The sequence below is a fragment of the Aspergillus heteromorphus genome, assembly GCF_003184545.1.
Source record: "Aspergillus heteromorphus CBS 117.55 chromosome Unknown BO70scaffold_1, whole genome shotgun sequence".
Taxonomy (NCBI): domain Eukaryota; kingdom Fungi; phylum Ascomycota; class Eurotiomycetes; order Eurotiales; family Aspergillaceae; genus Aspergillus; species Aspergillus heteromorphus.
In genome coordinates this window covers 1,915,637-1,936,857 of record NW_020290406.1, presented here as the reverse complement: position 1 = coordinate 1,936,857, position 21,221 = coordinate 1,915,637, and the positions used below count along the sequence as shown (strand labels likewise).

At 55.2% G+C, this 21,221-nt stretch overlaps 8 protein-coding genes across 8 annotated transcripts; 2 read left to right on the top strand and 6 right to left on the bottom strand.

Moving 5' to 3' along the window:
- Positions 1-220: 220 nt before the first annotated feature.
- Positions 221-1,552, bottom strand: BO70DRAFT_391991 (uncharacterized protein; the record flags this gene model as incomplete). The annotated part of the gene is made up of 1 exon (XM_025546258.1): positions 221-1,552. One exon carries the CDS (start codon positions 1,550-1,552, stop codon positions 221-223), a length of 1,332 nt encoding a protein of 443 aa, XP_025404337.1.
- A 567-nt stretch (positions 1,553-2,119) lies between these two features.
- Positions 2,120-3,980, bottom strand: BO70DRAFT_402694 (Dor1-like family protein; the record flags this gene model as incomplete). The annotated part of the gene is made up of 4 exons (XM_025547024.1): positions 2,120-3,609; positions 3,807-3,842; positions 3,884-3,926; positions 3,960-3,980. The coding sequence occupies 4 exons, from the start codon at positions 3,978-3,980 to the stop codon at positions 2,162-2,164; spliced, it is 1,548 nt and encodes a 515-aa protein (XP_025404336.1). The 3' UTR covers positions 2,120-2,161.
- A 352-nt stretch (positions 3,981-4,332) lies between these two features.
- Positions 4,333-6,704, top strand: BO70DRAFT_357730 (acid phosphatase DET1). The gene is made up of 2 exons (XM_025542106.1): positions 4,333-4,363; positions 4,422-6,704. The coding sequence occupies exons 1-2, from the start codon at positions 4,349-4,351 to the stop codon at positions 6,360-6,362; spliced, it is 1,956 nt and encodes a 651-aa protein (XP_025404335.1). The 5' UTR covers positions 4,333-4,348; the 3' UTR covers positions 6,363-6,704.
- A 1,549-nt stretch (positions 6,705-8,253) lies between these two features.
- Positions 8,254-9,681, bottom strand: BO70DRAFT_384082 (putative cyclin-like protein (Clg1); the record flags this gene model as incomplete). The annotated part of the gene is made up of 1 exon (XM_025545627.1): positions 8,254-9,681. The coding sequence occupies one exon, from the start codon at positions 9,679-9,681 to the stop codon at positions 8,254-8,256; it is 1,428 nt and encodes a 475-aa protein (XP_025404334.1).
- A 1,785-nt stretch (positions 9,682-11,466) lies between these two features.
- On the bottom strand, positions 11,467-12,174 carry BO70DRAFT_14554 (uncharacterized protein). Its single transcript, XM_025538158.1, has one exon. The coding sequence runs from the start codon at positions 11,934-11,936 to the stop codon at positions 11,529-11,531; it is 408 nt and encodes a 135-aa protein (XP_025404333.1). The 5' UTR covers positions 11,937-12,174; the 3' UTR covers positions 11,467-11,528.
- Positions 12,175-15,305: 3,131 nt separating this feature from the next.
- BO70DRAFT_14527 (uncharacterized protein) lies at positions 15,306-16,153 on the bottom strand. The gene has a single exon (XM_025538155.1). The coding sequence runs from the start codon at positions 16,071-16,073 to the stop codon at positions 15,570-15,572; it is 504 nt and encodes a 167-aa protein (XP_025404332.1). The 5' UTR covers positions 16,074-16,153; the 3' UTR covers positions 15,306-15,569.
- A 44-nt stretch (positions 16,154-16,197) lies between these two features.
- On the bottom strand, positions 16,198-18,981 carry BO70DRAFT_357727 (forkhead domain protein). Its single transcript, XM_025542105.1, has one exon. It carries the CDS (start codon positions 18,952-18,954, stop codon positions 16,234-16,236), a length of 2,721 nt encoding a protein of 906 aa, XP_025404331.1. The 5' UTR covers positions 18,955-18,981; the 3' UTR covers positions 16,198-16,233.
- Positions 18,982-19,945: 964 nt separating this feature from the next.
- On the top strand, positions 19,946-21,119 carry BO70DRAFT_348935 (uncharacterized protein; the record flags this gene model as incomplete). The annotated part of the gene is made up of 3 exons (XM_025541635.1): positions 19,946-19,948; positions 20,063-20,585; positions 20,833-21,119. The coding sequence occupies 3 exons, from the start codon at positions 19,946-19,948 to the stop codon at positions 21,117-21,119; spliced, it is 813 nt and encodes a 270-aa protein (XP_025404330.1).
- Between the last annotated feature and the right edge of the window lie 102 nt (positions 21,120-21,221).

The window sequence follows — 21,221 nt, the reverse complement described above, 5'->3', positions numbered from 1 at the left end:
CAAGGTCTGAAGTGTGAAGTGTGAAGTGTGAAGTGTGACTGGAACAGCGAATATGGTATCATCGCTCGCCAGAATTGATAATCGATCATTGTAGGACTTCGCCGCGTCCTGATGCCAAAACTCCAAACGGCGCCATGCTTGTATATAGACCGGATTCAAAGACCACAGCATAATTATTCAACACAAATGCGACAGGTAACAACGACAACAGAAGCATACATTACTCCTCCTCACTCACATCACTCTCGTCTTCACTAACAACATGATACTGGTGGGACGCCGGGTGCGAGTGGGATTGCTGACTCCGAGCCTCCTCTTCTTCCCGTGCACTTTCCTCAAATGCTGCCTCCATCTCGGCCGCCAAGGCATCATCATCATCCTCCTCATCAACATCCTCATCGTCCATCGTGATCGCAGGGCCATGGCCCATGTTTGCCGACACCGCGGGCGCCCCTCCGTGTCCAGCCGGAGATGGGAGCCGCAGGGCCTCGATGTCCTCGTCGTCCTCATCGTCATCACCGTCGTCGCCATTCGCGGGGGTGTTGTTTGAGGAGAAATGGGCAGGGTTGACCTTGAAGGGACGAGACGGGGGCGGAGAGCCCATGTCGATGATGAGATCGCCGTCGATGATAATGTTCGACCCTGGTGACGGAACGGTTGTTTGAGCAGACACGGCACCCGGGCCGATTTCAGGGGGGGGAGCCCTGGATGCCTCCGCCGGGGGCTCTTTTTCTTTTGTCTTTGGTTTTCGGTCCTCGCCTTTCTGCGTTGTGCGAACTGGAGACTTGGGCCGCGCCTTGGTGGCTGTTGGCTTGGGTTGTCTAACCTCAGGTTTCTTCTTCGACTGGACGGGGGTCGGTCGGCTCTCCGGGCGGGGTCGAGGGCTAGGGGTGGGTTTCGTCGCGGGCAGCAATGGAGTATCGACCTTGCTGGTGTGGAAGTGGATTTCCGGTGTTTTGTCCGAGCCCGACTTCTCATCGTCAGCACTCTCCTTGGGAAGGAAGTGGCGGTAGTCGTAAGGGTTGCTGTCATCGGCTGGGCCGTCATCGTTGCCGCTCGCCGTGTCGGAAGCCCGGTCATCACCCGAGCCATGGTCATCCTCCTGCAGTGTCCGCAACTGTGCATGCTGCTCGAGCACCTGCTTCTGTGATTTTGCGGGGGCAGAGCGGAGGTTGAAGTTGAGTTGCGTTGCGACCGGCTCCAACACAAACACTTTCCGCGCCGCATCGAAGACCAAGACCAGATTGTGTTCCCCCGAATCCGAGACCGCTTGCGCAGGGTCCACGCTGCCTTGATACGAGTAGGTCAGGACGTTGCCGGTGCTCGGGGCTTTATCGGTGATCGTCAGATTGTAGCGGTCTCGGGATTGCCGGCTTCGGGTGATTCGTTGCCGCGCGGTCGCAGATTTGGTTTTATAATTATACTGGACGTTGACCAGTGGCGACTGAGAGGCGCCATTTCGTCCGGCTAGTCTGTCGCCCAGGACTATCGGGTACTCGGCTTGTTTGGTCGGATCGATCAATCCGCCGGTGGAGAGAGCGGGGGCCGCCATCGGGGGTGGAGGTTGGAGACAGGGGAGAGGCGGTGGTCGAGGTGGTCGAAGAGGGCGTCCACTATAATATGTATGGTCTTTCTTTTATTTTTCTTTTATTTTTCGAACATTCAGGGGGGTATATATGCCAGCAAATCACTGCACGCAAGGGAGAATGTCACACAGCAGCAGCAGCAGCAGTAGCGACGGCGGCAGTCGAAGGGGCCAGAGCGACCGGGGAGCCAGCACCGGTCATGCAGCGGCAACTATATAGCGGAGAGGGGGGTATATAGGTGGAGGAGAGGCAGAGTATGCCAATGGAGGAAGAAGGGGGGGGGAAAGTGTCGAAGAGGGTCGAGGGAGGGTCGAGGGAGGGTCGAAGGAGGGAGGAGAGGAGGAGGAGCGAGGATGACGGACGGACGGTCCAGAAGTCCGGCCGGGCGACGGACAGCGTTGGACGGCGGCGGCCATCCCCCTTCGGGTTAGAGTGGCCCGGGTGTCCCGACTTCCCCTTTTTGGGAACAAAGGCGCCCATCCCCTCCAAGACAATGAAGGGAGAACGAGAGAAAGAGGGAAAGAGAGAAAGAGGTGTCGTAATGGTCTTACAATCCCCTGGGTATTCCCCATCTCCTAAACGGGTGAGGCAATTCGCAAGGTTGCCTTGGACGAGGCCCCCGCCGTTGCACCACCGCCCGTCAGCTGCTCCAATCGCCCTGCCAAGGCTCGGTGCTTCCGTGTCACCTCCTCCCACTCGTAGGCCAACTCGTCCTCGTCGTCGTTGTCCGCGTCGCCCAGCTCGGTCAGGATCATGCCAAAATCCCCTCCCAACCGGCCGAGACTGGCGGCACAGTACAGCACTTGCGTCAGGAGACTTTCCCGGGAACTCTTGTCCCGCACGTTGGGGAGATACATGCGCAAAGTCTCGGTCAGTAGCTGGATCAGGTGCATGGGAAAGGTTGCCAGGGCAGGGGGAAGGCATTGTAGCGGATCTTCTTTGCGAGCTGGCCGCGAGACGGCCGCTTTGACTCGCGCGTCGATACCCCGTAACCCTGCCACCGCGAGCTCGGATTCGGACTGGTCCGCGGTGAAGATATTTTTGTACAGGGAGACGATCGCAAAACTCTGTTCGCGGAAGATCTCGATATACCGCTTCAAGTATTTCTCCGTCTGGTGCCCTTCGGACCAGGCTCCCGTCGCGCCGTTCTTTGGGTCCGCATGCTGAGTTCTGCGCTGCGTCTCCTGATCGGCCAGCTCTCGGAGAGGATCCAGGGCTTCCAGCATAGTTATCAAGTTTGCCAGCCGGCAGATGAGGAAGATGGCGCCAAAGGCCCCCTCCCCAGAGCCCGTCGATCCATCTTTCTGAAGGTTATCTAGCTCCGGCGCCACCCTCCGCAGCCAGCCAACGGTCCTCATTGCAGCGGCCAGTCGAAGGTTCTGTGCCCGGAGGCCCGCGATCAGGTTGGATGTCATGTCCTTCATCGCGTCCTCCGCCTGGGAGACCACATCCTTAATGAGCGGAGATTCGGGGTAGAGGGTTTGTAAGCGTTTGATGTGTGCGTATAAGTCCAGTGCCGTGGAGTACGTGGTCGAGCTGCCTGTGGCCCCCGAGCTGGCCGCGGCGGACGAGACAGCCGTCGAGAGAAGCGTCGGAAGCTCCAAGATATCGGACAGCCGGTCGACATTGCGGGCCAGCTGCATCACCTTTTTCCGGCGCTCCAGGGCAACATTCTCTGCTGCTCTGCTGTATTTGGACGAGAAGCGAACGGTCTCCTCATCGAGTCTCGGGATCGCATCGCGGAGTTGGTGTGCATCACGGGTCAATTGGGGGATGGAGGTGCGAAGGTTGGACAGGCTGTCAGCGGACGCCACGAAAGCTTTGTGCGAGCGATTGGATAAGGCCTGGAGAGAAAGGAGAGTTGAATGGGACGACTGAGCCAGGGACTGGGACTCCGTGGACTGCAATGCTTGAAGGGAGAGGGTGGGGAGTCGATTCAGGTACTGGGTCGTGGTGATGTCGCGTTCGGGGTCGCGGGGGTGGAGGAGGCCTCTGTCGAGCAGGCCAAGCGAGGGGTCAATAGCTCATAGAGATAGTCGGCCATGGCTGGAGTTTGGTGTCTCTGGGATTTGGCTGGGACCCGGGGGAGGGGAGGGGGGAAGGTCGACAGGAGATGGGAAGCAATTGGGGAAAGAGGAACGGGCCAGATTTGTTGGCCGCCCGGCGATGCGATACGGGCAGCCTTTGAGGCAACTGGCGAAATGTTGGCAGTGAACACACCAAGCTCCTTCGCGATGGAAATGTGTATGGCAGTAGCTGTAAGGAGTACAGCTATACCTACCTACCTACCTACCTACCTACCCTAATGCTCCATAATACTCTGTGTCTACTACTAGGTGGCTAAATGTGTAGATAGTAAGTTACCCAACTTACCGAACAGTACGAAACTGACATCATTCAGCGCGCTAGCCCGATCCAGCCCTTCCCCCCCAGCTCCCTCCAATGGCGGGCCCGCATTGCAAACCCATCCGTCTCTTTCCATCTTCCATCGCGGCTCCCTCCTCCCCTCATTCCCTCCTCCCCTCCTCCCCTCCTCCCCTCACCCTCCAAAGTCAGGCTCAGTCCGTCGGTGTAGAGATCCGATAGTAGCTATATTCTTGACCCACATCGCTGTTATCGTGGGGGTCTTGTCTTGTCTTCTGCTCTGCTACCCCCTTCGGAACTAGCGCTTGTACTTCCCCCTCACCCACCATCCCCCCCCCCCCCCCCCCCCACTTCTCCTTTGTACTGCATGCAACAAGCTACAGCAGCAACTACTAATCATGGGGAAACCCCGGGTGAGTTTCCCTTTCTCAACCTGAGATATACCTGAGCTTACAGTGATGTCTCCACCAGATGATCATCTTGATCCGCCATGCGCAGTCGGAAGGAAACAAGAACCGCGAAATCCACCAGACTGTCCCCGACCATCGGGTTAAACTCACTCCCGAAGGCCTTCGTCAAGCACAGGAAGCCGGCTCCAACCTGCGGGCGCTTCTGCGGCCAGATGACACTATCCATTTCTTCACCTCACCGTACCGTCGCACTCGAGAGACGACGGAGGGCATCCTTCAGTCCCTAACTTCGGACTCCCCAGCTCCGTCCCCGTTCCCGAGACATACAATCAAGGTCTACGAGGAACCCCGGCTACGGGAACAAGACTTCGGGAACTTCCAGCCATGCTCGGCGGAGATGGAACGTATGTGGCTGGAGAGAGCAGACTACGGCCACTTCTTCTACCGGATCCCCAATGGCGAGTCTGCCGCGGACGCCTATGACCGCGTCAGTGGGTTCAACGAATCGCTGTGGCGTCTGTTCGGAGAGGACGACTTCGCCAGTGTCTGCGTGCTTGTCACCCATGGGTTGATGACGCGGGTCTTTCTTATGAAGTGGTACCACTGGAGTGTCGAGTACTTCGAAGATCTTCGCAATATCAACCACTGCGAGTTTGTGATCATGAAACTCAATCCGGACAACGGGAAATACGTTCTTCAGAACCAGCTACGCACGTGGTCCGATCTGAGGAAGGAGAAAGAGCAGGAGAAACAGCATGAGCGAGCAACCAAGGGGCTGGCCCCAGCACATTTGACACAGTCTGAGACATCCATCCCTATCAGACGCAAATGGGGCGGTTGTCCAGATGGGTGCAACCATAGCACCCGACGAAAGAACTCCTTGCGCTCATCTCGCGTACACACGGCAGATCATCCAAAACATCACCATGACTCTCACCCCAAGAAGACAACAAATGACGTGAACCACGGCCACCCATTCCAGGAGAACCACGACGGCCACTCCACCCCAGCAACTGAGACAACCACCCAGGCAGAGCCACACATGCTCAGGGCTCCAGAGCCCGCCTTGGGAGACCGCTCAAGTGACACAAGGCCGTTGGAAAAAACCCTCTCCTCTCCGTCTCAGCAGTACGGGTTTCACGGAGTCCAGCTAGATGGCGCAACCACGACCTCCACCCAGGCCACCCTGTCGACCCTCTCAACACCCGATGCATCCAACAAAAGTGCCAACTCCTCGAAGCCTCCCCCACCTTCGACCCCAAGTCCAATCCCTAGCGCCATTCCCCGTCGCCCCGACCTCCTCAACTTCCACCGCGACAGCGAAGACCACCTCCTCCACCCCCCACGCTCCAACTACGCCTACATTCACCTCGTCGGCCGCGACGGCGGCGGCTCCCTTAGCGGCGCGAACAGCCTGGCTCCCTCTGAAGACGAGCGCGAAGACAAGCCACAGCCAAGCACACACTCACACCCCCATTATACCCACCATGCTCACATCCAGACTCAAGCTCACGTCCACACCCGCCCCCGATCTATCTCCAACTCTCACCAATCCCGACCCTCACAAGACCTAGACAACGACGGCGATGACGAAGGCAGCGGAAAGCCATCTGCCCGACCACGACGCACACGATCCCACAACCATCATCACCGCCACCTCCCAACCCCAGGACGTCGGAACCTCACTAAGCGCGTCGCCAACATCCTCAGCAACGACAACGCCGATCAAGACGGATTAGAAGACGAACCAGAACCTCTCGATCCTTCAGCATCACAGCAGACCGATCATGATCAATTTCCCGAGTACGACCATCTTCACGACCGACATGAACATGAACATGAACATGACCATGACCATGATGAGCACGAACATGAAGCCGACTATGACCATGACCACGACCACAAGAGCGATGAATACGAGCAGAGTGGTACCGAAATCGAGGACGCCGATCTCGAAGCCGAAAGATGTCATGATCAGAGCATCGAGGGGAGCGTGTATTAGGCAACCCTCCTTGCATCCGTCCCATCTACCCTTCCGTACATGCATACGTACAACCATACATACATACACACATACATGCATAATTGCATAATTGCATATCGATCAACCCAAGCCAATGACGAATAACATCTAAACTTAGAGACGACAATTTCTCTCTCTCTCTTTCTCTCTCCTTTATTCATTCCTTGCTGGCTTGGCTAGTCTCCTTCCATATTCCCTGTGATGGGATGTATGACAAAGTCAGTCTTTCAACGGTCAAAGCCAGATCGGACCGATCACATCACATCCATCCATCCAACCCTTCCTTCTTCGTTCCTTCCCTTAACATTAACATCAATCAATATACCCGGGCGAAGTTGTTTCTACCTTTGTTATTCTTTTTTTTTTTTACTTTCGTAATTTCGCGACCACCAGTTACATACATACATACATACATACGTACGTACGTACGAACGTACGTACGTACATACAGGTGTATAGTACTACGTAAAAAGCCTGCATAGAAAGAACCACATATATATTATTTTCCTTTTTTTTTTGCAATTCAAAAGGTATTTTGTAGTTTGCTTGTTTGTTTGTTTGTTTGTGAGATTGTTTGATCTAGGTAGTTTCAATCACAAGGTAGGTGAGTAGGTAGGTAGGTAGGTAGGTATCCAGCACCGAGTTAACAACAACGATAAGATAATAAAGAAAGGGTAGTAAGAAAAAGAAAAGATGAAAATTACAGCGGACAGAAGATGAATGGATGGATATATGGAAGAAAAAAAAAAGAGTCAAAGTAAAAGTAAGAAAGAAGAGAAACAACCCTGCAACATCCAGGGCGCTCAAAAAAAATGTCTTTTTTTTCCCCAGATTTCTTGTGGTTGGTAATGGAATAGTAAATCTAACTTACATTCATGGAATGAGAGAGAGAGGGAGAGAGAGAAGAAAAACACACAAGAGGTGCAATAACCGGGACGAGAGTCAAGGGTGAATAAACGGGGCATAAGGGGGGAGTATCACTTTTTTCAAATGCCGCACCAATCACTTGGGGACGAATAGGCAAACATGCAAGACAAAGGTCATGGGAAATAGAAGAAAACAGATGCACAAAGGTGTTGTACAACCAAGAGTAAGCCTCCGACGCGAAGTGACAAACACCGAGGCAGGACTCTGGTCGCATCATAAAAAAATAGAAGAATCTGTCAACCGGAACAGATGGATGCAAAAAAAAAGAATAAAACAAAGGATAGAAGAAACCGAACAACACAAGGTATTAACGCCACGAGACTCAAGTGGAGTGTGGGTAAAGAAGAAACCAATGTACCAAATTGACAAAAGTCAAGGGAAACAATCTATGAGTAACAGTCGCCACAAAAAATGCCCAAATCCGGAGAAGATGAGGAAAGATCGAACGAAGAGAGAGAGAGAGAGAGAGGCGAAGAAGGCGGAGGCGAGTCAAAGACGAGGACGCGAAAGAAACAATCGTAATTGTCGTGATATCTTACTCCGGGCCCCAGTCCGAAGAGATCCCTGGGGCAACTTTTCGACACGAACAGTTGGCTGTTCCATAGCCACAGGTCGTATCGGAGCAAGAAAAGAGAAAAAGAGAAGATAGTGTCGCACCGATATGTCGCTGTCTGACACTTTTTTTGGGTTTTTGCTTTTGAACCAAAAGAAAAAGAGGACCGAGGGTACTTTTCAGCGAACAGACACAACCGAAACCGACTGAAGAACACGGGTAGTCATGCGGGGAAAAAAACGAAGAAAGAGACACGGTATCATCAGAAGAATAGAAAAAAAAAAATAAGAACAAACTAGAAGGTCTAGAAGAAAGCAGGGGAATCACACGGGCAGGAACACGTATCCCAATCAGCGCGGTCGGGGGCAGTCAGATGAGCGCGTCCCCTGACTAGGCCACGATGGGCTGCATCGAACCAAACGGGTTGGTACACATGTAGTGCTCCATGTGCTTGGCACAGTACAGGCAACCACAGGATGACCCGTGGCCTGTCCAGACACTCTGCGCGAATGGAAGCGCGTAGGCGGGAGTGTGATGATAGGACGGGGGCTGGGATCGCGGAGCCGAAGCAATGTACTGCTGCGGCGGCGGAACCCAGGTGCGGGTGTACGGTGGTGGAGGCTGCGTGTACCACGGCCCAGCAGCGTAATAGTCAGGCGTGTTCGGGCCCGTGTGAGGCGCAGAGGGAGGCGAATACTCCGAGGCTGCAGGGTTGAGCCAGGAAGTCTCGTAGTTGGCGTTGCGCTGGTACTGGGGCGGGATGGGGCCCTCGGGCGAGAGGAGGGGCTTCGACACGCGGTGGCTGCGGGGAACATTCGTGTCGATGGGAGCCAACGGGTGGCGGGACTCTTGAGCCCGGGCTGCGGTCTTGGCACGCCAGGTCTCCCAGTGGGACAACCATGACGCAAAGCCATCCTGCTGGTCGTAGATGCGGTCGTGGATCTTCCATTCGAAGGCGAAGAGCCAGTCGAGCTCCATCGAGTTGAGTTCGCTCACCGGGATGTTGCTGACTTCGGCCCACGACTTGTTCTGGAAGGTGTTGTCATCCAAGAACTTGCTTCCCAGGAGGAGAGCCACCGTGAGCATACGGTACACCTGGCCACTGCCGGAGTGGAACACCTTGGCCAAAGACAACATGCGCATCCTGCAGGCCAGGTAGTAGAGACCAAGGAGAATGGTCGAGCTCGGCAGGCGAGTCGACGACAGAATCTGATAGACGTATTTCCGAAACTGGGGCGGGACCGATGTTCCTGGGTAGACGCTTCGCGCGAAGTCAATATCTGCAAGGTTGATCTTGGTGATGTACAAAGCATACATTCCCTGGGCCATTTCAGCCACAAAGTCGGACATCTGGTCCATCTCATAATCCAAGTGGGCGGCGACACCTCCGGTGGCCTTTTCCTCCTTGCGCTGGGGTTCGGGCTGCTGCACCATCATGTCTTGGCGGCGGTACTGGGGCGGAATGGCGCTCTCCATCGGGGGCAGCTGGACGTTGTTGCGGATGGGGGGCAGAACGTTGGCGGTAGCCAGGGGACCGAACATGGGTTGGCTGAGCGCGGAGTGAGCGGCGGCCATGTCCCTGCCGGTCCGCATGCTGAGACCGGACTGCGCATTCATTGTCATTGCTGACTTGGCGTAGCAGGACGACTGGGAGTACTGCTCGATGAATTCACAGCCGTTCTGGGAGTAGCGAGGCGGGAACGCGGCAGAGGGGTTGAGGACGTAGAAGGACGGGTCGTGTTCCATCCGGCCACCGCTCAGGATATGGGGAGGAGTGGGAGGCAGGCCCTGGAGGCCGGGAGCGAAGAAGGACGGCATAGTGGGGAGCAAAAAAAAAAAAAAAGAAAAGCAAGAAGAAAACCAGTTCAGGACGGGGGAGGTAGACGGTGTGGGGGGGCTGTGCGCAGAAAGATTCTCGAGTCAGCAAATTGGTTTCAATGGGACAATGCAATGATCCCAACGAGCAAACAATCGACGACCTTAGAAGACACGGATACGAACCGTCTACACGTCCGACACGCCCTGGTCCTGGGGGGAGAGCGTTTGCTCTGCGAGCCGCGGCTCTGTTTTTTGCGGAGTGAAGGTCTCTTAGTAGGATAACATGGAGGTGCAATTCCACAACACGAAATTAGAAAGGAGCGGAAGGAGCGGTCGCGACAAAGGGTGCCTCGGAAGAGCGTTCCTTGCCGGGGGGAAGAAGCGATCCTATTGTGGGCAGGGCACGAGTCTGGTGATCCTTTTCTTCCGGAGAGGGGGTATTGGAGCGGACAATTGATCGAACACGAGGCGTTCCTAGTTCGTTCGAGGGCGGGCGGCGAAATGGACGATGGCAGGTCACCGGAGACGTGAATGGAGACGCTCGACAATGAGGATAGCCAAAGGCGGTCGGTTAGAGTGGAAGGCGGCGAGGGCGAGAGACGTTCGACTTTCTTTTTTTTTCTTAGGTTTCAACGAGTCAAGGTAGAAAAACAAAAAATCTCGCGTTCCGTGGTGAGAGGGGCCCTGGTCCACGGCGACAACGACACTTAGTGAAAAGCTCGTTGAATACAAGGGAGGAAGAGGAGGAGTAGGATGGGTGGGAGGGAGGCGGAAGAATTGAGGGAAACTGAGGGCGACGAAAAGCGGAAGATGGGGGGGGATGGGGAGGGACAGGTGTGGAGGGGAGAGAGGATGGAGAAGAAGGAAGATGAAGAGGAGGAGGAGAGGGGATGGGAGTAGTAGAGTAGTAGAGAGGGAGAGAGGGCGAGGAAGAGAGAGAGAGAGAGAGAGACGGAGAGGGATTAGAACGGCGAGGCGAGCCGGGAGCCAGAGAAGGCAGGGGAGCGCGCTGAGTGGTCCGAGGTGTCAGAGCGAGTTCTAGTCCGGCTGTCTAGTGAGCGACCGAGAGGGTCGACGAGGTGACGATCCTCGGCGCCCTCCCTTTCCTGCTCTTTACCTCTGACTAACCTAATACCCGTACCACCGCCGTATGGGACTCCCTACGGGGGCGGTGGTCCAGTCGGCCGGGTGGGTTTTTTTCCTTCCTTGCCTTTTTTTTTTTTTTTTTTTTCTTAATTCTTTCTTTTCATCTCTTGTGATCCTCCCTCCCAGGCTAACTAAACCCCCCCCCCCCGGTCAAGGAGGAGACACACACCGGAATGGGCACGGGGAAAAGTGTAAGAAAAGTGTATCAGGTTTCAAAACCACTCCCCCCTCCATCATCATGGATTTAATCTAAAATATTGGCATGGGATTTATTACCTATCATTCTGTCTGCCTGGAAGGTTGAAGGTCGTGCTCCCGACGAGAGAAGAGAAAAGAAAGGCCCTACTAGACACTTAGGTATGTACCTTACCTTACCCTTACCCATGAATCCCAATCACAGCCACCCCGATCGAACGAAGCAAAGAACCCACCAGAACAAGCCCAATGACGATGGTGATGTAGTACGATTCCATACAAACAACTGGAACTGGGACCAGTGGATGCAGACAGTCACAGTATGTACGGTGTGTATGTATCTACTTCGCTACTTTACAACAAGCCCATGGGTGGGAGTTTAGAGTTTTCAAATTTTCCCCTACTACGAGTAGTATTTTCCCTTGGGGGCCTGCTTAAGGGGAGAGCGCCAGTGACGATGGCCCGACCAGCAGACTACAAACACCACTACCGGTAGATACTTTACCTCAGTCAGTCAGTCCTGTAGGCACTAAGCAGGCAAAGCAGACAGACAGACAGACAGACAGGCAGGCAGGCAGGCAGGCTAAGGACCGCGGCCAGAACGGCAGCAGAAGGCCGCGTCCATGGTTTGACCCGACCGGCTGACTCACCCGGACGGCACCCGGCGCGCGGCTTAATATAGTAATAATAATCTGGCAGGGAAGTTGAAATTTGAGGGATGATGAATGATGATGCTGCTGCTGCTGCCGCCGCTGATGATGATGATGATGATGATGATGATGAATGCATGCCGGGGCGAGAGGGATCCCTCCCCTCTCAGTCTCCGGGTCGTCGGTTAGGGACGGAGCAGAGTGCATGGTATCTTGGGGTCTAGACAGACCATTTAATTTTTTTTTTTCATCATGCCAGGCCATCTGACTGCAAACCCATCCAATAATCGACTGCACGACTTGCGTACACTGATACTCCGTACAGATGGATGGATGGCAGATGCTACTGTGACTGACCAGACTGACCAGACCCCTGGGCGGAAGGGCTCCGTCCGGTCAAGCCGTTTAGGAGTTAGGAGGGAGGGAGTGGGTGGGCTTCCAGTTCTAAGGGGTTCGTGGTCACTGGCCCGTTGGGGTTGGCGGCTGGAGCAAAAAAAAAAAATCCTTCCTCGAACCCACCGGGTGTTGGTTGACTCAGAATAATAGTACAAAGTTGAAGAAATATTATTATTATTATTATTACCCGTAACCAACTAACTACTCCGCCTCTGATTATTAATAATAAATCCCACAGGATTCCACTTCCATTCCAATTATTATCCTGTATTCTTTCCACCTCGAATAGATTATTCTGATTAGGTGCTCTGGGGGGTGATGAATAGAATAAAGTGATGCAACCCCCCCCCCCCCCCCCGGGATCATTCCCTCGATTGGCTGGGGACGGGCAAATGGGAGGGTGGAACAGGAGGCGGTGCGAGGCCGGTCACGGGGTACGGAGTGTACGGAGTAGTAACTTACCAGTTACCTACCACTGTACTGCACGGCGAGGCGTCGTACCAGCAGGAAGGATGATGGATACCAGATACCAACCATACCACGTCCTCGAACGGCTGGACGAATGGGTGGGCCGTGCGCCCCCGTGCTAAATTCGAAAGAGTCTAACAGTTTTAACAGTTAGTCTAACAGGAGAAAAAACGTGTCGGGGTGGTACTACTCCGTACATCGAAACTAGTTCGGTCGGTGGCTTGGCTTATTGCAGGAGAGGCGGAGACGCTCTGTCGGTATCTCTTCTCAGCAGCCCGCAGGGTCGGTGGTATTTATAGCCAGTGAAAATTAATTGCCTGTCCAAGGTAGATACTACAGGTAGTTACGGAGTACTGTATGGATGGGATACCCGGTGGCTCCACGCTCTAGAAGAGGCCTGGAAGAAGCTGATGAAGGGGGGGGGGGAGCAGTACGTCAGGTTACCAGATAGGTTGCCAAGCAGGTAGGTACAGTAGGTAGGTACAGTAGGTAGGTACAGAGTAGGTAGCAGTGGCAGTGGCAGTGGCAGTGAATGGCAATGGCAATGACACTGGTCAGCCAGGGCCAATCCGACCAGCAATCAGACAGCCTCATTCGGAACCCCGTCCAAAGTATAAGCGCAATGACACCACAGACATCGCGGAGTCTCTCTCTGTCTGTCTGGGAAGGAAACAGGCAGGACACATATGCAGACCGTCAAGCACGGCGGAGGGAGGGACATGCTCCATGCAGACTTCTACATAGTACATACTACTACATACATCATTCCATTCCACATTCCGGGTTACTCGACCAACCTACGTAAGGTCGATGCCTGATAGAGCACCTTACAGAGCGGGCGCTGGCCGAGGATTCGAAGAAGTCAGATGTCTGGGGAGTGGAGGTGACTCACTTCACCCATGCAGGGGAATGTGATGACTGAGCGATTTTGGTCTTCGGAGGATTGGAGGTAGTAGACTCGGGAGGCTGTAGGTAGCTGTAGCTGTAGCTGTAGCTGTAGCCTACGCAGGTAGCCATCTCTGGCCCCTTCTCGCCCCTAAGCCTAGTCGCTGCAATGCAATACCCCTATCATCTTGCTGTTTTATTTTCCTGGTTGACTATCTATCGGGAGAGATGACACCATGCATGGGAGGAGGGCCGTTTTCCAAGTCGGTCTGATAGTATGGTTCCCGCCAAAATATACCTCGACACACCACCAACTGGGAAACACCTGAGGCACCGGTATAACCCTCCATTAGATGTATGCCTATAAATATATATATATATATATATACTATGTACCCAGTACGGAGTACTTCATACTAAACTCACAAAATACATCCAGGAGAATGACCCTGTCCAAACAAACCCCCGGCAGCCAGATGGTACCTTACTTTTTTTCCCCAGCAAACACAACCACCACCACAACAAACCGCCCTTACTAACAAAGCAACCACCCACAACACCGCAATCGGAATTACCCAGGTAACTCGCCACAACAACACCTGCCAAACAACCCCACCCCCACCAACACCAACAGCAGCAGCCTTATAGGCAGCATCACTGTCGTAATCAACTACCTACGTACATACATAGGTAGCCTACCTAAAGGCTAAAAGCCCAGCCACCCGGGTCAGGTAGGCGAGTTCTGCCCCTCATCAGCTGCACCGAACAAGATCCAGTAATGGAAGTGGGGGAAGGGGACCAACCCCCATCCCATCCCATCCCATCCCATCCATCTTCATCGCTGCCCGATCCCTGACTAACCCGCTTTGGGGGGGGGGGGGGGGGGGGGGGTGGGATCATGGGAAAAAAAAAGTAGCTCATTAGTAAGGTGCATGTGCGTTCTGACTGACAGCAGGGAGATAGATAGATAGATAGATAGATAGATAGATGGTGGATGGATAGATCCCATGGGTGATATACATATGCGAGTAGGACACCATCTAACCAACTACCGGGTACCTTATGTCTGCCACTACAACACCACTACCACAGATTACTCGATCTATCTAGATAGTACCATGTTATTCCGTACGATACATCTTCAATAAATCAACACACAGATACGGAGTAGATACTCCATAGATCAGTACTTAACCCACAAACCTATCATCCCCCATATCCCATATCAATAGCCAGGTCCCTACTTACCTACTACCTACCTACCTATATACATACCTACATACAATCCCATCCCACTTCCACCTCCCACACCCTCTCACCGGACACCCGGATATGCACCCTCATCCTTCATCCCCTCTCCCCTCCACCCCCTACCGACCTACCGACCTACCGACCTACCCCCCCCTACCAGCTGACTCTCCCTCCATCCATCACATCAACATCACGGAAAAACCCGGCCAACCATGCATGCATACATACATACATACATACATACATACATACATACAACCAGCACCCGACCAAAATCTTATTTCATGAGCCGAGTCGAGTTGACATGAGTTTCAATCCAGTCAGTCAACCATCCCAGCTCAGTTCAGTTCACCCGCCCGCCCGTCCATCCGTCCGCGGGGTCTCCCGATCCGACGTTCCATCACATAAAATCAGTCGTGAATGCAGGTGCAGGTGCGCAGCGCGTGTGCAGGTGTCAAGCTCGACCAACCCCGGCGGCGCGTGAGCGGAGGCGGAAGCGGAGGGGGAAAGGGTAGGGTACTAGGGTAGGATAGGAAGGATAGGATAGGATAGGGTAGGATAGGATAGGATAGGATAGGATAGATAGGATAGGGTAGGGTGGGTAGGTAGGAAGGAAGGATAGGATAGGATAGAATAGGATAGGATAGGATAGGATGGAAGATGGATCTAGGAAAGATTCGGATTCGGATTCGGAGAAGGAGGAGGAGAAGGAGGAGGAGGGGTAAATACCTCTCCCCTCCCCTCCATTTCATCGCTTATCGAACAAACTATCTGGTTTAATCTGACAGGAGGCTATTACCCTACTCCTTCATGAGGGGAAGAAGGAGGAGGAGGGGCACGGAAGTAAGGTAAGGTACTAGGTACGTGAATGACAACTCATCGTCATCGTATCATTAATTAGGGCCAGTCGGTCGGTCGGTCGGTCGGAAATAAATAATAAGAAAAATAAGAAAAATAAGAGTAATGGCTCGCACCCCATGCAACCCGTATTTGTATTTTGTCTATGCAACTAAAATAAAATAGAAAAGAAAAGAAAGGAAAAGAAAATAAATAAAAAAAAGGAAGCAACTCCAGCTTTTGTACCAGATTGTCCCCCCATCCCAAGACCCGGAAATTACAGGAATGGAAGATGAGGGTGAGGGTGCAGGGGATATGCAAGAACTCGGCCCGGCGCTTAAATCCATGCCCTCCGGGACGTGGCGGGCACGCAAGAAAAGAAAAGAAGAAAAAAAAAAAAAACAGGAAACTGGAAATGGACCCTCGGTCCAGAACGGAGGGGATATCATCGAGAAGCAGTGGCAGGAAAAAACCACGGAGGTAATGAAATGAGGAGAGGGGCAAAACACAAAACAAAAAAGCAATATCAGCAAATAAGAAAAAAAGGATCGTACTCCGGGTCATATCGTAAGACCGTTGTGATCGCACTGATTCCCAGATCACGGATCTCCTAACACCAGCCCAGTCGCCATGTGCAAGTGGTTCATAAACATGAAAGGCAAATCCCAAGTCGTAAATTCGTCAGTCCGCTTGACCTCGTCCGTCCCAGCGGTCTCTTTTGCAACTAATGGTCCTTCAAGCTGCCGATCAGGTTGCGCAGCGCATCCACGATGACCGCCTCGTCCTTCGGCTCGCCGCCGGGGAACGAACTGCCCGTGGCGTTGCCGAGCACCCGGGCCCGTGCACTCTTGAGAACCTCCCGGATATAGTTCTTGTCCTCGTAATCTTCCATCAGGACCGCTTCGAAGTCGTCAATCGCCTTGTTCGCTCGCTCATTGAACGACGACACCTCCGAATGGCCCATGGGTCCGGGCCCAGGGTCGTGGCCAACGCCCATATTGGGCTGGTGCTGCTGCATAGGAGGCCCCGGGGGCGGCGGGGGAGGGTGGCCGTGATGCGGGGCGTTCATCGGCGGCATGGCCGGCGGGTTGGGCGGAGGATAGGGGGACTGGTGCTGCGGTGGCGGCGGCGGCATCGACGACGGTGGCTGCGTCTGCTGGAGCTGGACCAGCTGCGGAGGCGGATCCGAGGCGTAAGGGGAGGTGTAGGTGGAGGGCGTGGTCTGGGCAAAAGCGGGCGGGAGGTTGTTGCGGAGCGGACTGGGTATCGGGAAAGGAGTAGAGGCGGCGGCTTGCGCGGGAGGAGGATAGGGACTCGAATGGTGATGGTGTTGAGGAGCAGGGGAAGGAGTAGGGGCAGGGGCTGGGGAAGGAGCCGCGTGGTAAGGGTTGGGAGGCATCGCTGGGAATTGGAAGTGCGGGTTGGCCATCCCGGGCTGCCCGTTCTGATTGCCGTACGACGGGTTCAGTTGAGGCATGTATTGAGGAGCAGGTGCCGGGGCTGATGGGGGCTGCGCTGCTGGCGGAGGCGGCGACGGGCGTCGCTTTTTCTCCTTCTCGACAGATGCTCCAGGGCGCAGCTGCCATGACCATCCCTTGCCATCGCGCTCCGCGTGCATGAAGAGGTGGCTATTGCCGTTGAGATTGTGTCGGACACTGGACGTCCAGCCTTCCGTTTCGCACTTGAACCGAAAGTATGGGTACTTCAACTTCAGGGCGCGATAGATCTGCTTCAATGTCATCGGCGTGCCGGCATCGGTGAGGGCATCGAAAATGAGGACGGCATAATTGTATGGCGGCTTGGCCAGATCTTCCGGCGTGTATGCAGACTCGGGGGGGTAGTTTGGCGAGGGGGAACGTGAGGGCTTGCGCTTCTTGACCGGAGGCGCCTTGATGAACTCCTCCGGACGGTGTTCCAAGGGAAACTGGCCACCTTCCAACGAGGGCAGGGGGAAGTCCATCGGCGTGCCATCGGGCTTCTTCCTCTTGGTGTACTTGCGCTTCTCAGGCTTGGACCCAGGGGACTCGGCACCAACCGATTCCTTGGGCGTCGTGGCGATAGCAGCAGTAGGGGCTGGGGCTTTTCCGGCCACCTTTGGCCGGTTGAGCATAGGCGGAGGAGTGACGCCCCCGTTTGCCTCCCGCTTCGCAGCCAATTTCTGTTCCCGGGCCAACTCGGCTCGCTCGCGTTTGGACATGATGCCGTCCTTCGGGGGCCGTCCAGGGCCGCGACGCCGGGCAGGTTGCTGGCTAGCATCTCCCGCTCCTTCAACGGATGGTACCGGCCGCGTCAGATCGGGGTCTCTGGTCTTGAGAATGATCTTCGTGGTCTTCGGGGTCTCCTTGTTCTCCGGACCATCAGGTCCGCGTTTCGAGCCCTCCGCGTCATTCTCCACAGAAACCGAAGCCTGTGCATTCTCGTCTTCTGCCGTGAACGGCTCTTCCACTCTGTCCGCGCCCGTTTCGCCGATTGGCACGTCTGGAAGCAGAAAGCGGATGCGGACACCTCCGATCTGGATATAATCACCACTGTGTAAGGGTCTTACTTGCCCCGGTGATAGCCAATCCGCTCCGATAAACGCGCCGTTCCTCCCCATCACCTCCATCTCGAACAGATTCTTATCAAAATTGTAGGCAATCTTGACATGCTTGCGGGAAATTCCTCGATGCCCGGCGGCACTGCCGTCAACCGTCGCTGGGGGATGGATCGGGATGGTCGGACACGAGTCCGGGGAGGGAAGGAGCGCCAAGGCGTCGACGGGCTTTGCGTCCCCATTTTCGTCATTCAAGGATTGCATCGCAAGCGCATTGTAATCGGTAGTGGATTGCAATTGGGCCGGCGTCGCATGCAGCGGAGCGCTCGATTCGGGATGGGATGAGACCGACGAGCGACGACTGAGATGATGCGGGAGATGCGACGGAAGATCGGGGTCGAATCCCATAATGCCACCACGGTCGCTGACGACACTCCCTAGTATTCCACTGCCCTCATGCTTCACACGGACGGGGGTATGCGACGCATTGCCACCGCTCGAACTCTTCGCCCGGGACGTCCTTATCACCTGGCGGGCCTGTATCTCGCGCTGATGGGCAGCCCGAGCGGCCCGCACATCACGTCCAAGAACGAAGGAGTATGTGTTGCAGTAGAAGTGGCCGTCGTCGAATTCCAACTTCGCAAAGGCCTGGATTCGGGGCTCTGACCCGGCGGCAGAGCCAGCAATATCATGAGGCAGATGGCCCCCGGAATACCCCAAGGCGGAGAGATCGGCGTTTTGGGACAGATAGGCGGCGGTGAGCATCTCGTTCTGTTGCAGGGCCTCGAACGGGGTCTTCGGCGCGGCGGTCATATCGAAGGAGGAAAAAAGGTCGGCGTGGTCTAGATTCGATTTGGAGAACATCAACGGGTCTGTCAGGCCGTCCATCGGATCTGTCGACTTGAAAGCCATGTTCTCGTCGTGCTCAGGGTTCGCAAAGGACAAGTCGAACTGATGGTCGGGGTTTTTCTCGTCCGGCTGGTGAGGAGCCAGCGGGTCGGTCGAGTCCGGTGGAAAGTGATCCAGACCTCCGTTGTTGACCGAATCCGCAGGCATGGCCGGGGGCTCCGAGGTCGAGGCCCCGGGCCATTGGCCCTCCATCGCATCGCCATTATTTTGGGGGGGATCGGACTCGTCCTGGGGGGGTGGCATTGGATGATCCTCGGGCCCAGGGCCGTCGTCGGCGGCGGATTGGTTGCCAAGCAGTTGGGCCAGGAGCGCGCTGGCAGCGGACTGGCGGCGGAGATCGGACTGGGAGTCGTGGGAGTGGCCGTGGTCGTCGGGCTCGGCCTTGACGAGGGGCATGGCTGAGGAGGAGGAGAGGGATGGCAGGCCATTGGGGGGGGAAGAGGAGGAGACCGAGGGCGAGGAGACGGGGGCAGAATCGTGCAAAGCGCGGATTGCGGAGTCGCTGGGCGGGGAGGGGTGCGGCTGGTCGTCCTGGTGCTGGTGCTGGGGGGGAGGGGCGTAGTCGTACACGGACGACATATTCGGGGCAGCATCCGGAGGACGATGGCCCACCGCAGACGCTGTCATGGTCTGCGACGACGACATGACCGGCGGGCTGGTCTGTCTTGTCTATGGGGGGGGGGGGAGATGCAGGGCGGATTGGAGAAGGACGAGACGGGCTGGGAAGGAGGAGGAGGACGACTGAGGAGAGAAGTCGAGGGCGGTGAGCCCGGCGCCCCCGTCACCGCGTCCTGTGACTGGTTGGCCCGGCCACGCCCCGGCTTTTTTTTCATAAATTTTCTGCCAGCCCGGGACGGTAATTTACTGCGGCCACCTGCAGAGGAGGTAGGATGGATGGTATTGGGGAGGTAATTACATTACTAGCTGCGACTAGTGCTACTTTTACGGAGTCTTGCTTCGGATTGATCCGTTCCTGACTGACCCCATCTTCTTCATGGTACAACCATCCCTTAGGGATTTACCAGGCTAGAGAGGTACCTCAGTCTCCAGAGCCACGTCCGGCCTCACCGCAACACTCCCTCACCATGCCTAAAAAACCCCCCTCCGCCAGATCCTCCAAACCCTCCTCCAACAAACCCCTCCCCTCATCTCCATCCTCATCCTCATCCTCCTCCTCCACCACCACCCCCAACTGGCCCCTCTCCGCCCCCTCCTCCCCTCCACCTCCCTCACCCTCGAACCCCTCCTCCCCGACCAAATCTACCTCATCCGCAACTTCTTCCCCTCGACCCTATGCAAAACCTACACCTCCTTCCTGGCCTCCCTCCCCCTGACCACCACCCCGGGGAAACCCAAAAAGGGCGATGCCGTGCGCGTCAACGACCGCTTCCAGATCCAGGATGAGCGGTTCGCCGAGATGCTGTGGAGTCAGACGGCGCTGAGGGAGTTGGTGATGCATCCGGATGGCTATGATTATGATTATGGTTCTTATGAGGATGGGGATGGGGATGAAGAAAGAGAACAGAAAAAGAATGATCATGATGTGAAGCATACATGGGGCGGAGATCCCCTCGGATTGAACGCCAATATACGCATTTATCGATACTCGAAGGGCCAATTCTTTGCGCAGCATTGTGAGTTTCTTCCTCTTCTTTCCTTTCTATCCTATCCTATTCCTACTTCACTATATCTCTGGTTGGTTGGTTGGCTGGTCGTCGGTTATCCCCCCGCATATTACACACATCTAGACATGGCTCCTCTCCCCTCCCTCCCCCCCCCCCCCCCCCCAAGTAAACCCCGCAACACCCATCAATAGTAGTAAACAACCCAACCCAAACCCAAGACCCACCAAGGACAGAAAATAACTAATAACCCACGTAGACGACGACTCCAACACCCTGACCTTCACACGGCCCAATGACCCGCCGCGCGCGGGCCGCACAACCTGGACGCTCCTCATCTACCTGACGGGCTGCGAGGGCGGGGAGACGGTCTTCTATCCCGAGGCGACGCGGGCGAACCGGAACCCGGCGCCGGTGTCGGTGGCCCCGGAGCCCGGGATGGCGCTGCTGCATCGCCACGGCGATCGGTGTATGCTGCATGAGGGGAAGGAGGTGCGGCAGGGGGAGAAGTGGGTGTTGAGGAGTGATTTGGTGGTGGCGCGGTGAGGATATAGTACTACCTCTTCTTTCAAGAGGAGGAGGGGGCGTTGGAGGAGAGTTATCTATCTAGAAATTACTATATCCTAGGTGCGACTTCTACGGTATTAG

Bases quoted from the DNA above. Each gene is read 5' to 3' on its own strand.
- BO70DRAFT_357727 (XM_025542105.1), bottom strand. From the start codon at position 18,954: ATGGCTTTCAAGTCGACAGATCCGATGGACGGCCTGACAGACCCGTTG.
- BO70DRAFT_14527 (XM_025538155.1), bottom strand. From the start codon at position 16,073: ATGACCCGGAGTACGATCCTTTTTTTCTTATTTGCTGATATTGCTTTT.
- BO70DRAFT_14554 (XM_025538158.1), bottom strand. From the start codon at position 11,936: ATGGCCTGGCATGATGAAAAAAAAAAATTAAATGGTCTGTCTAGACCC.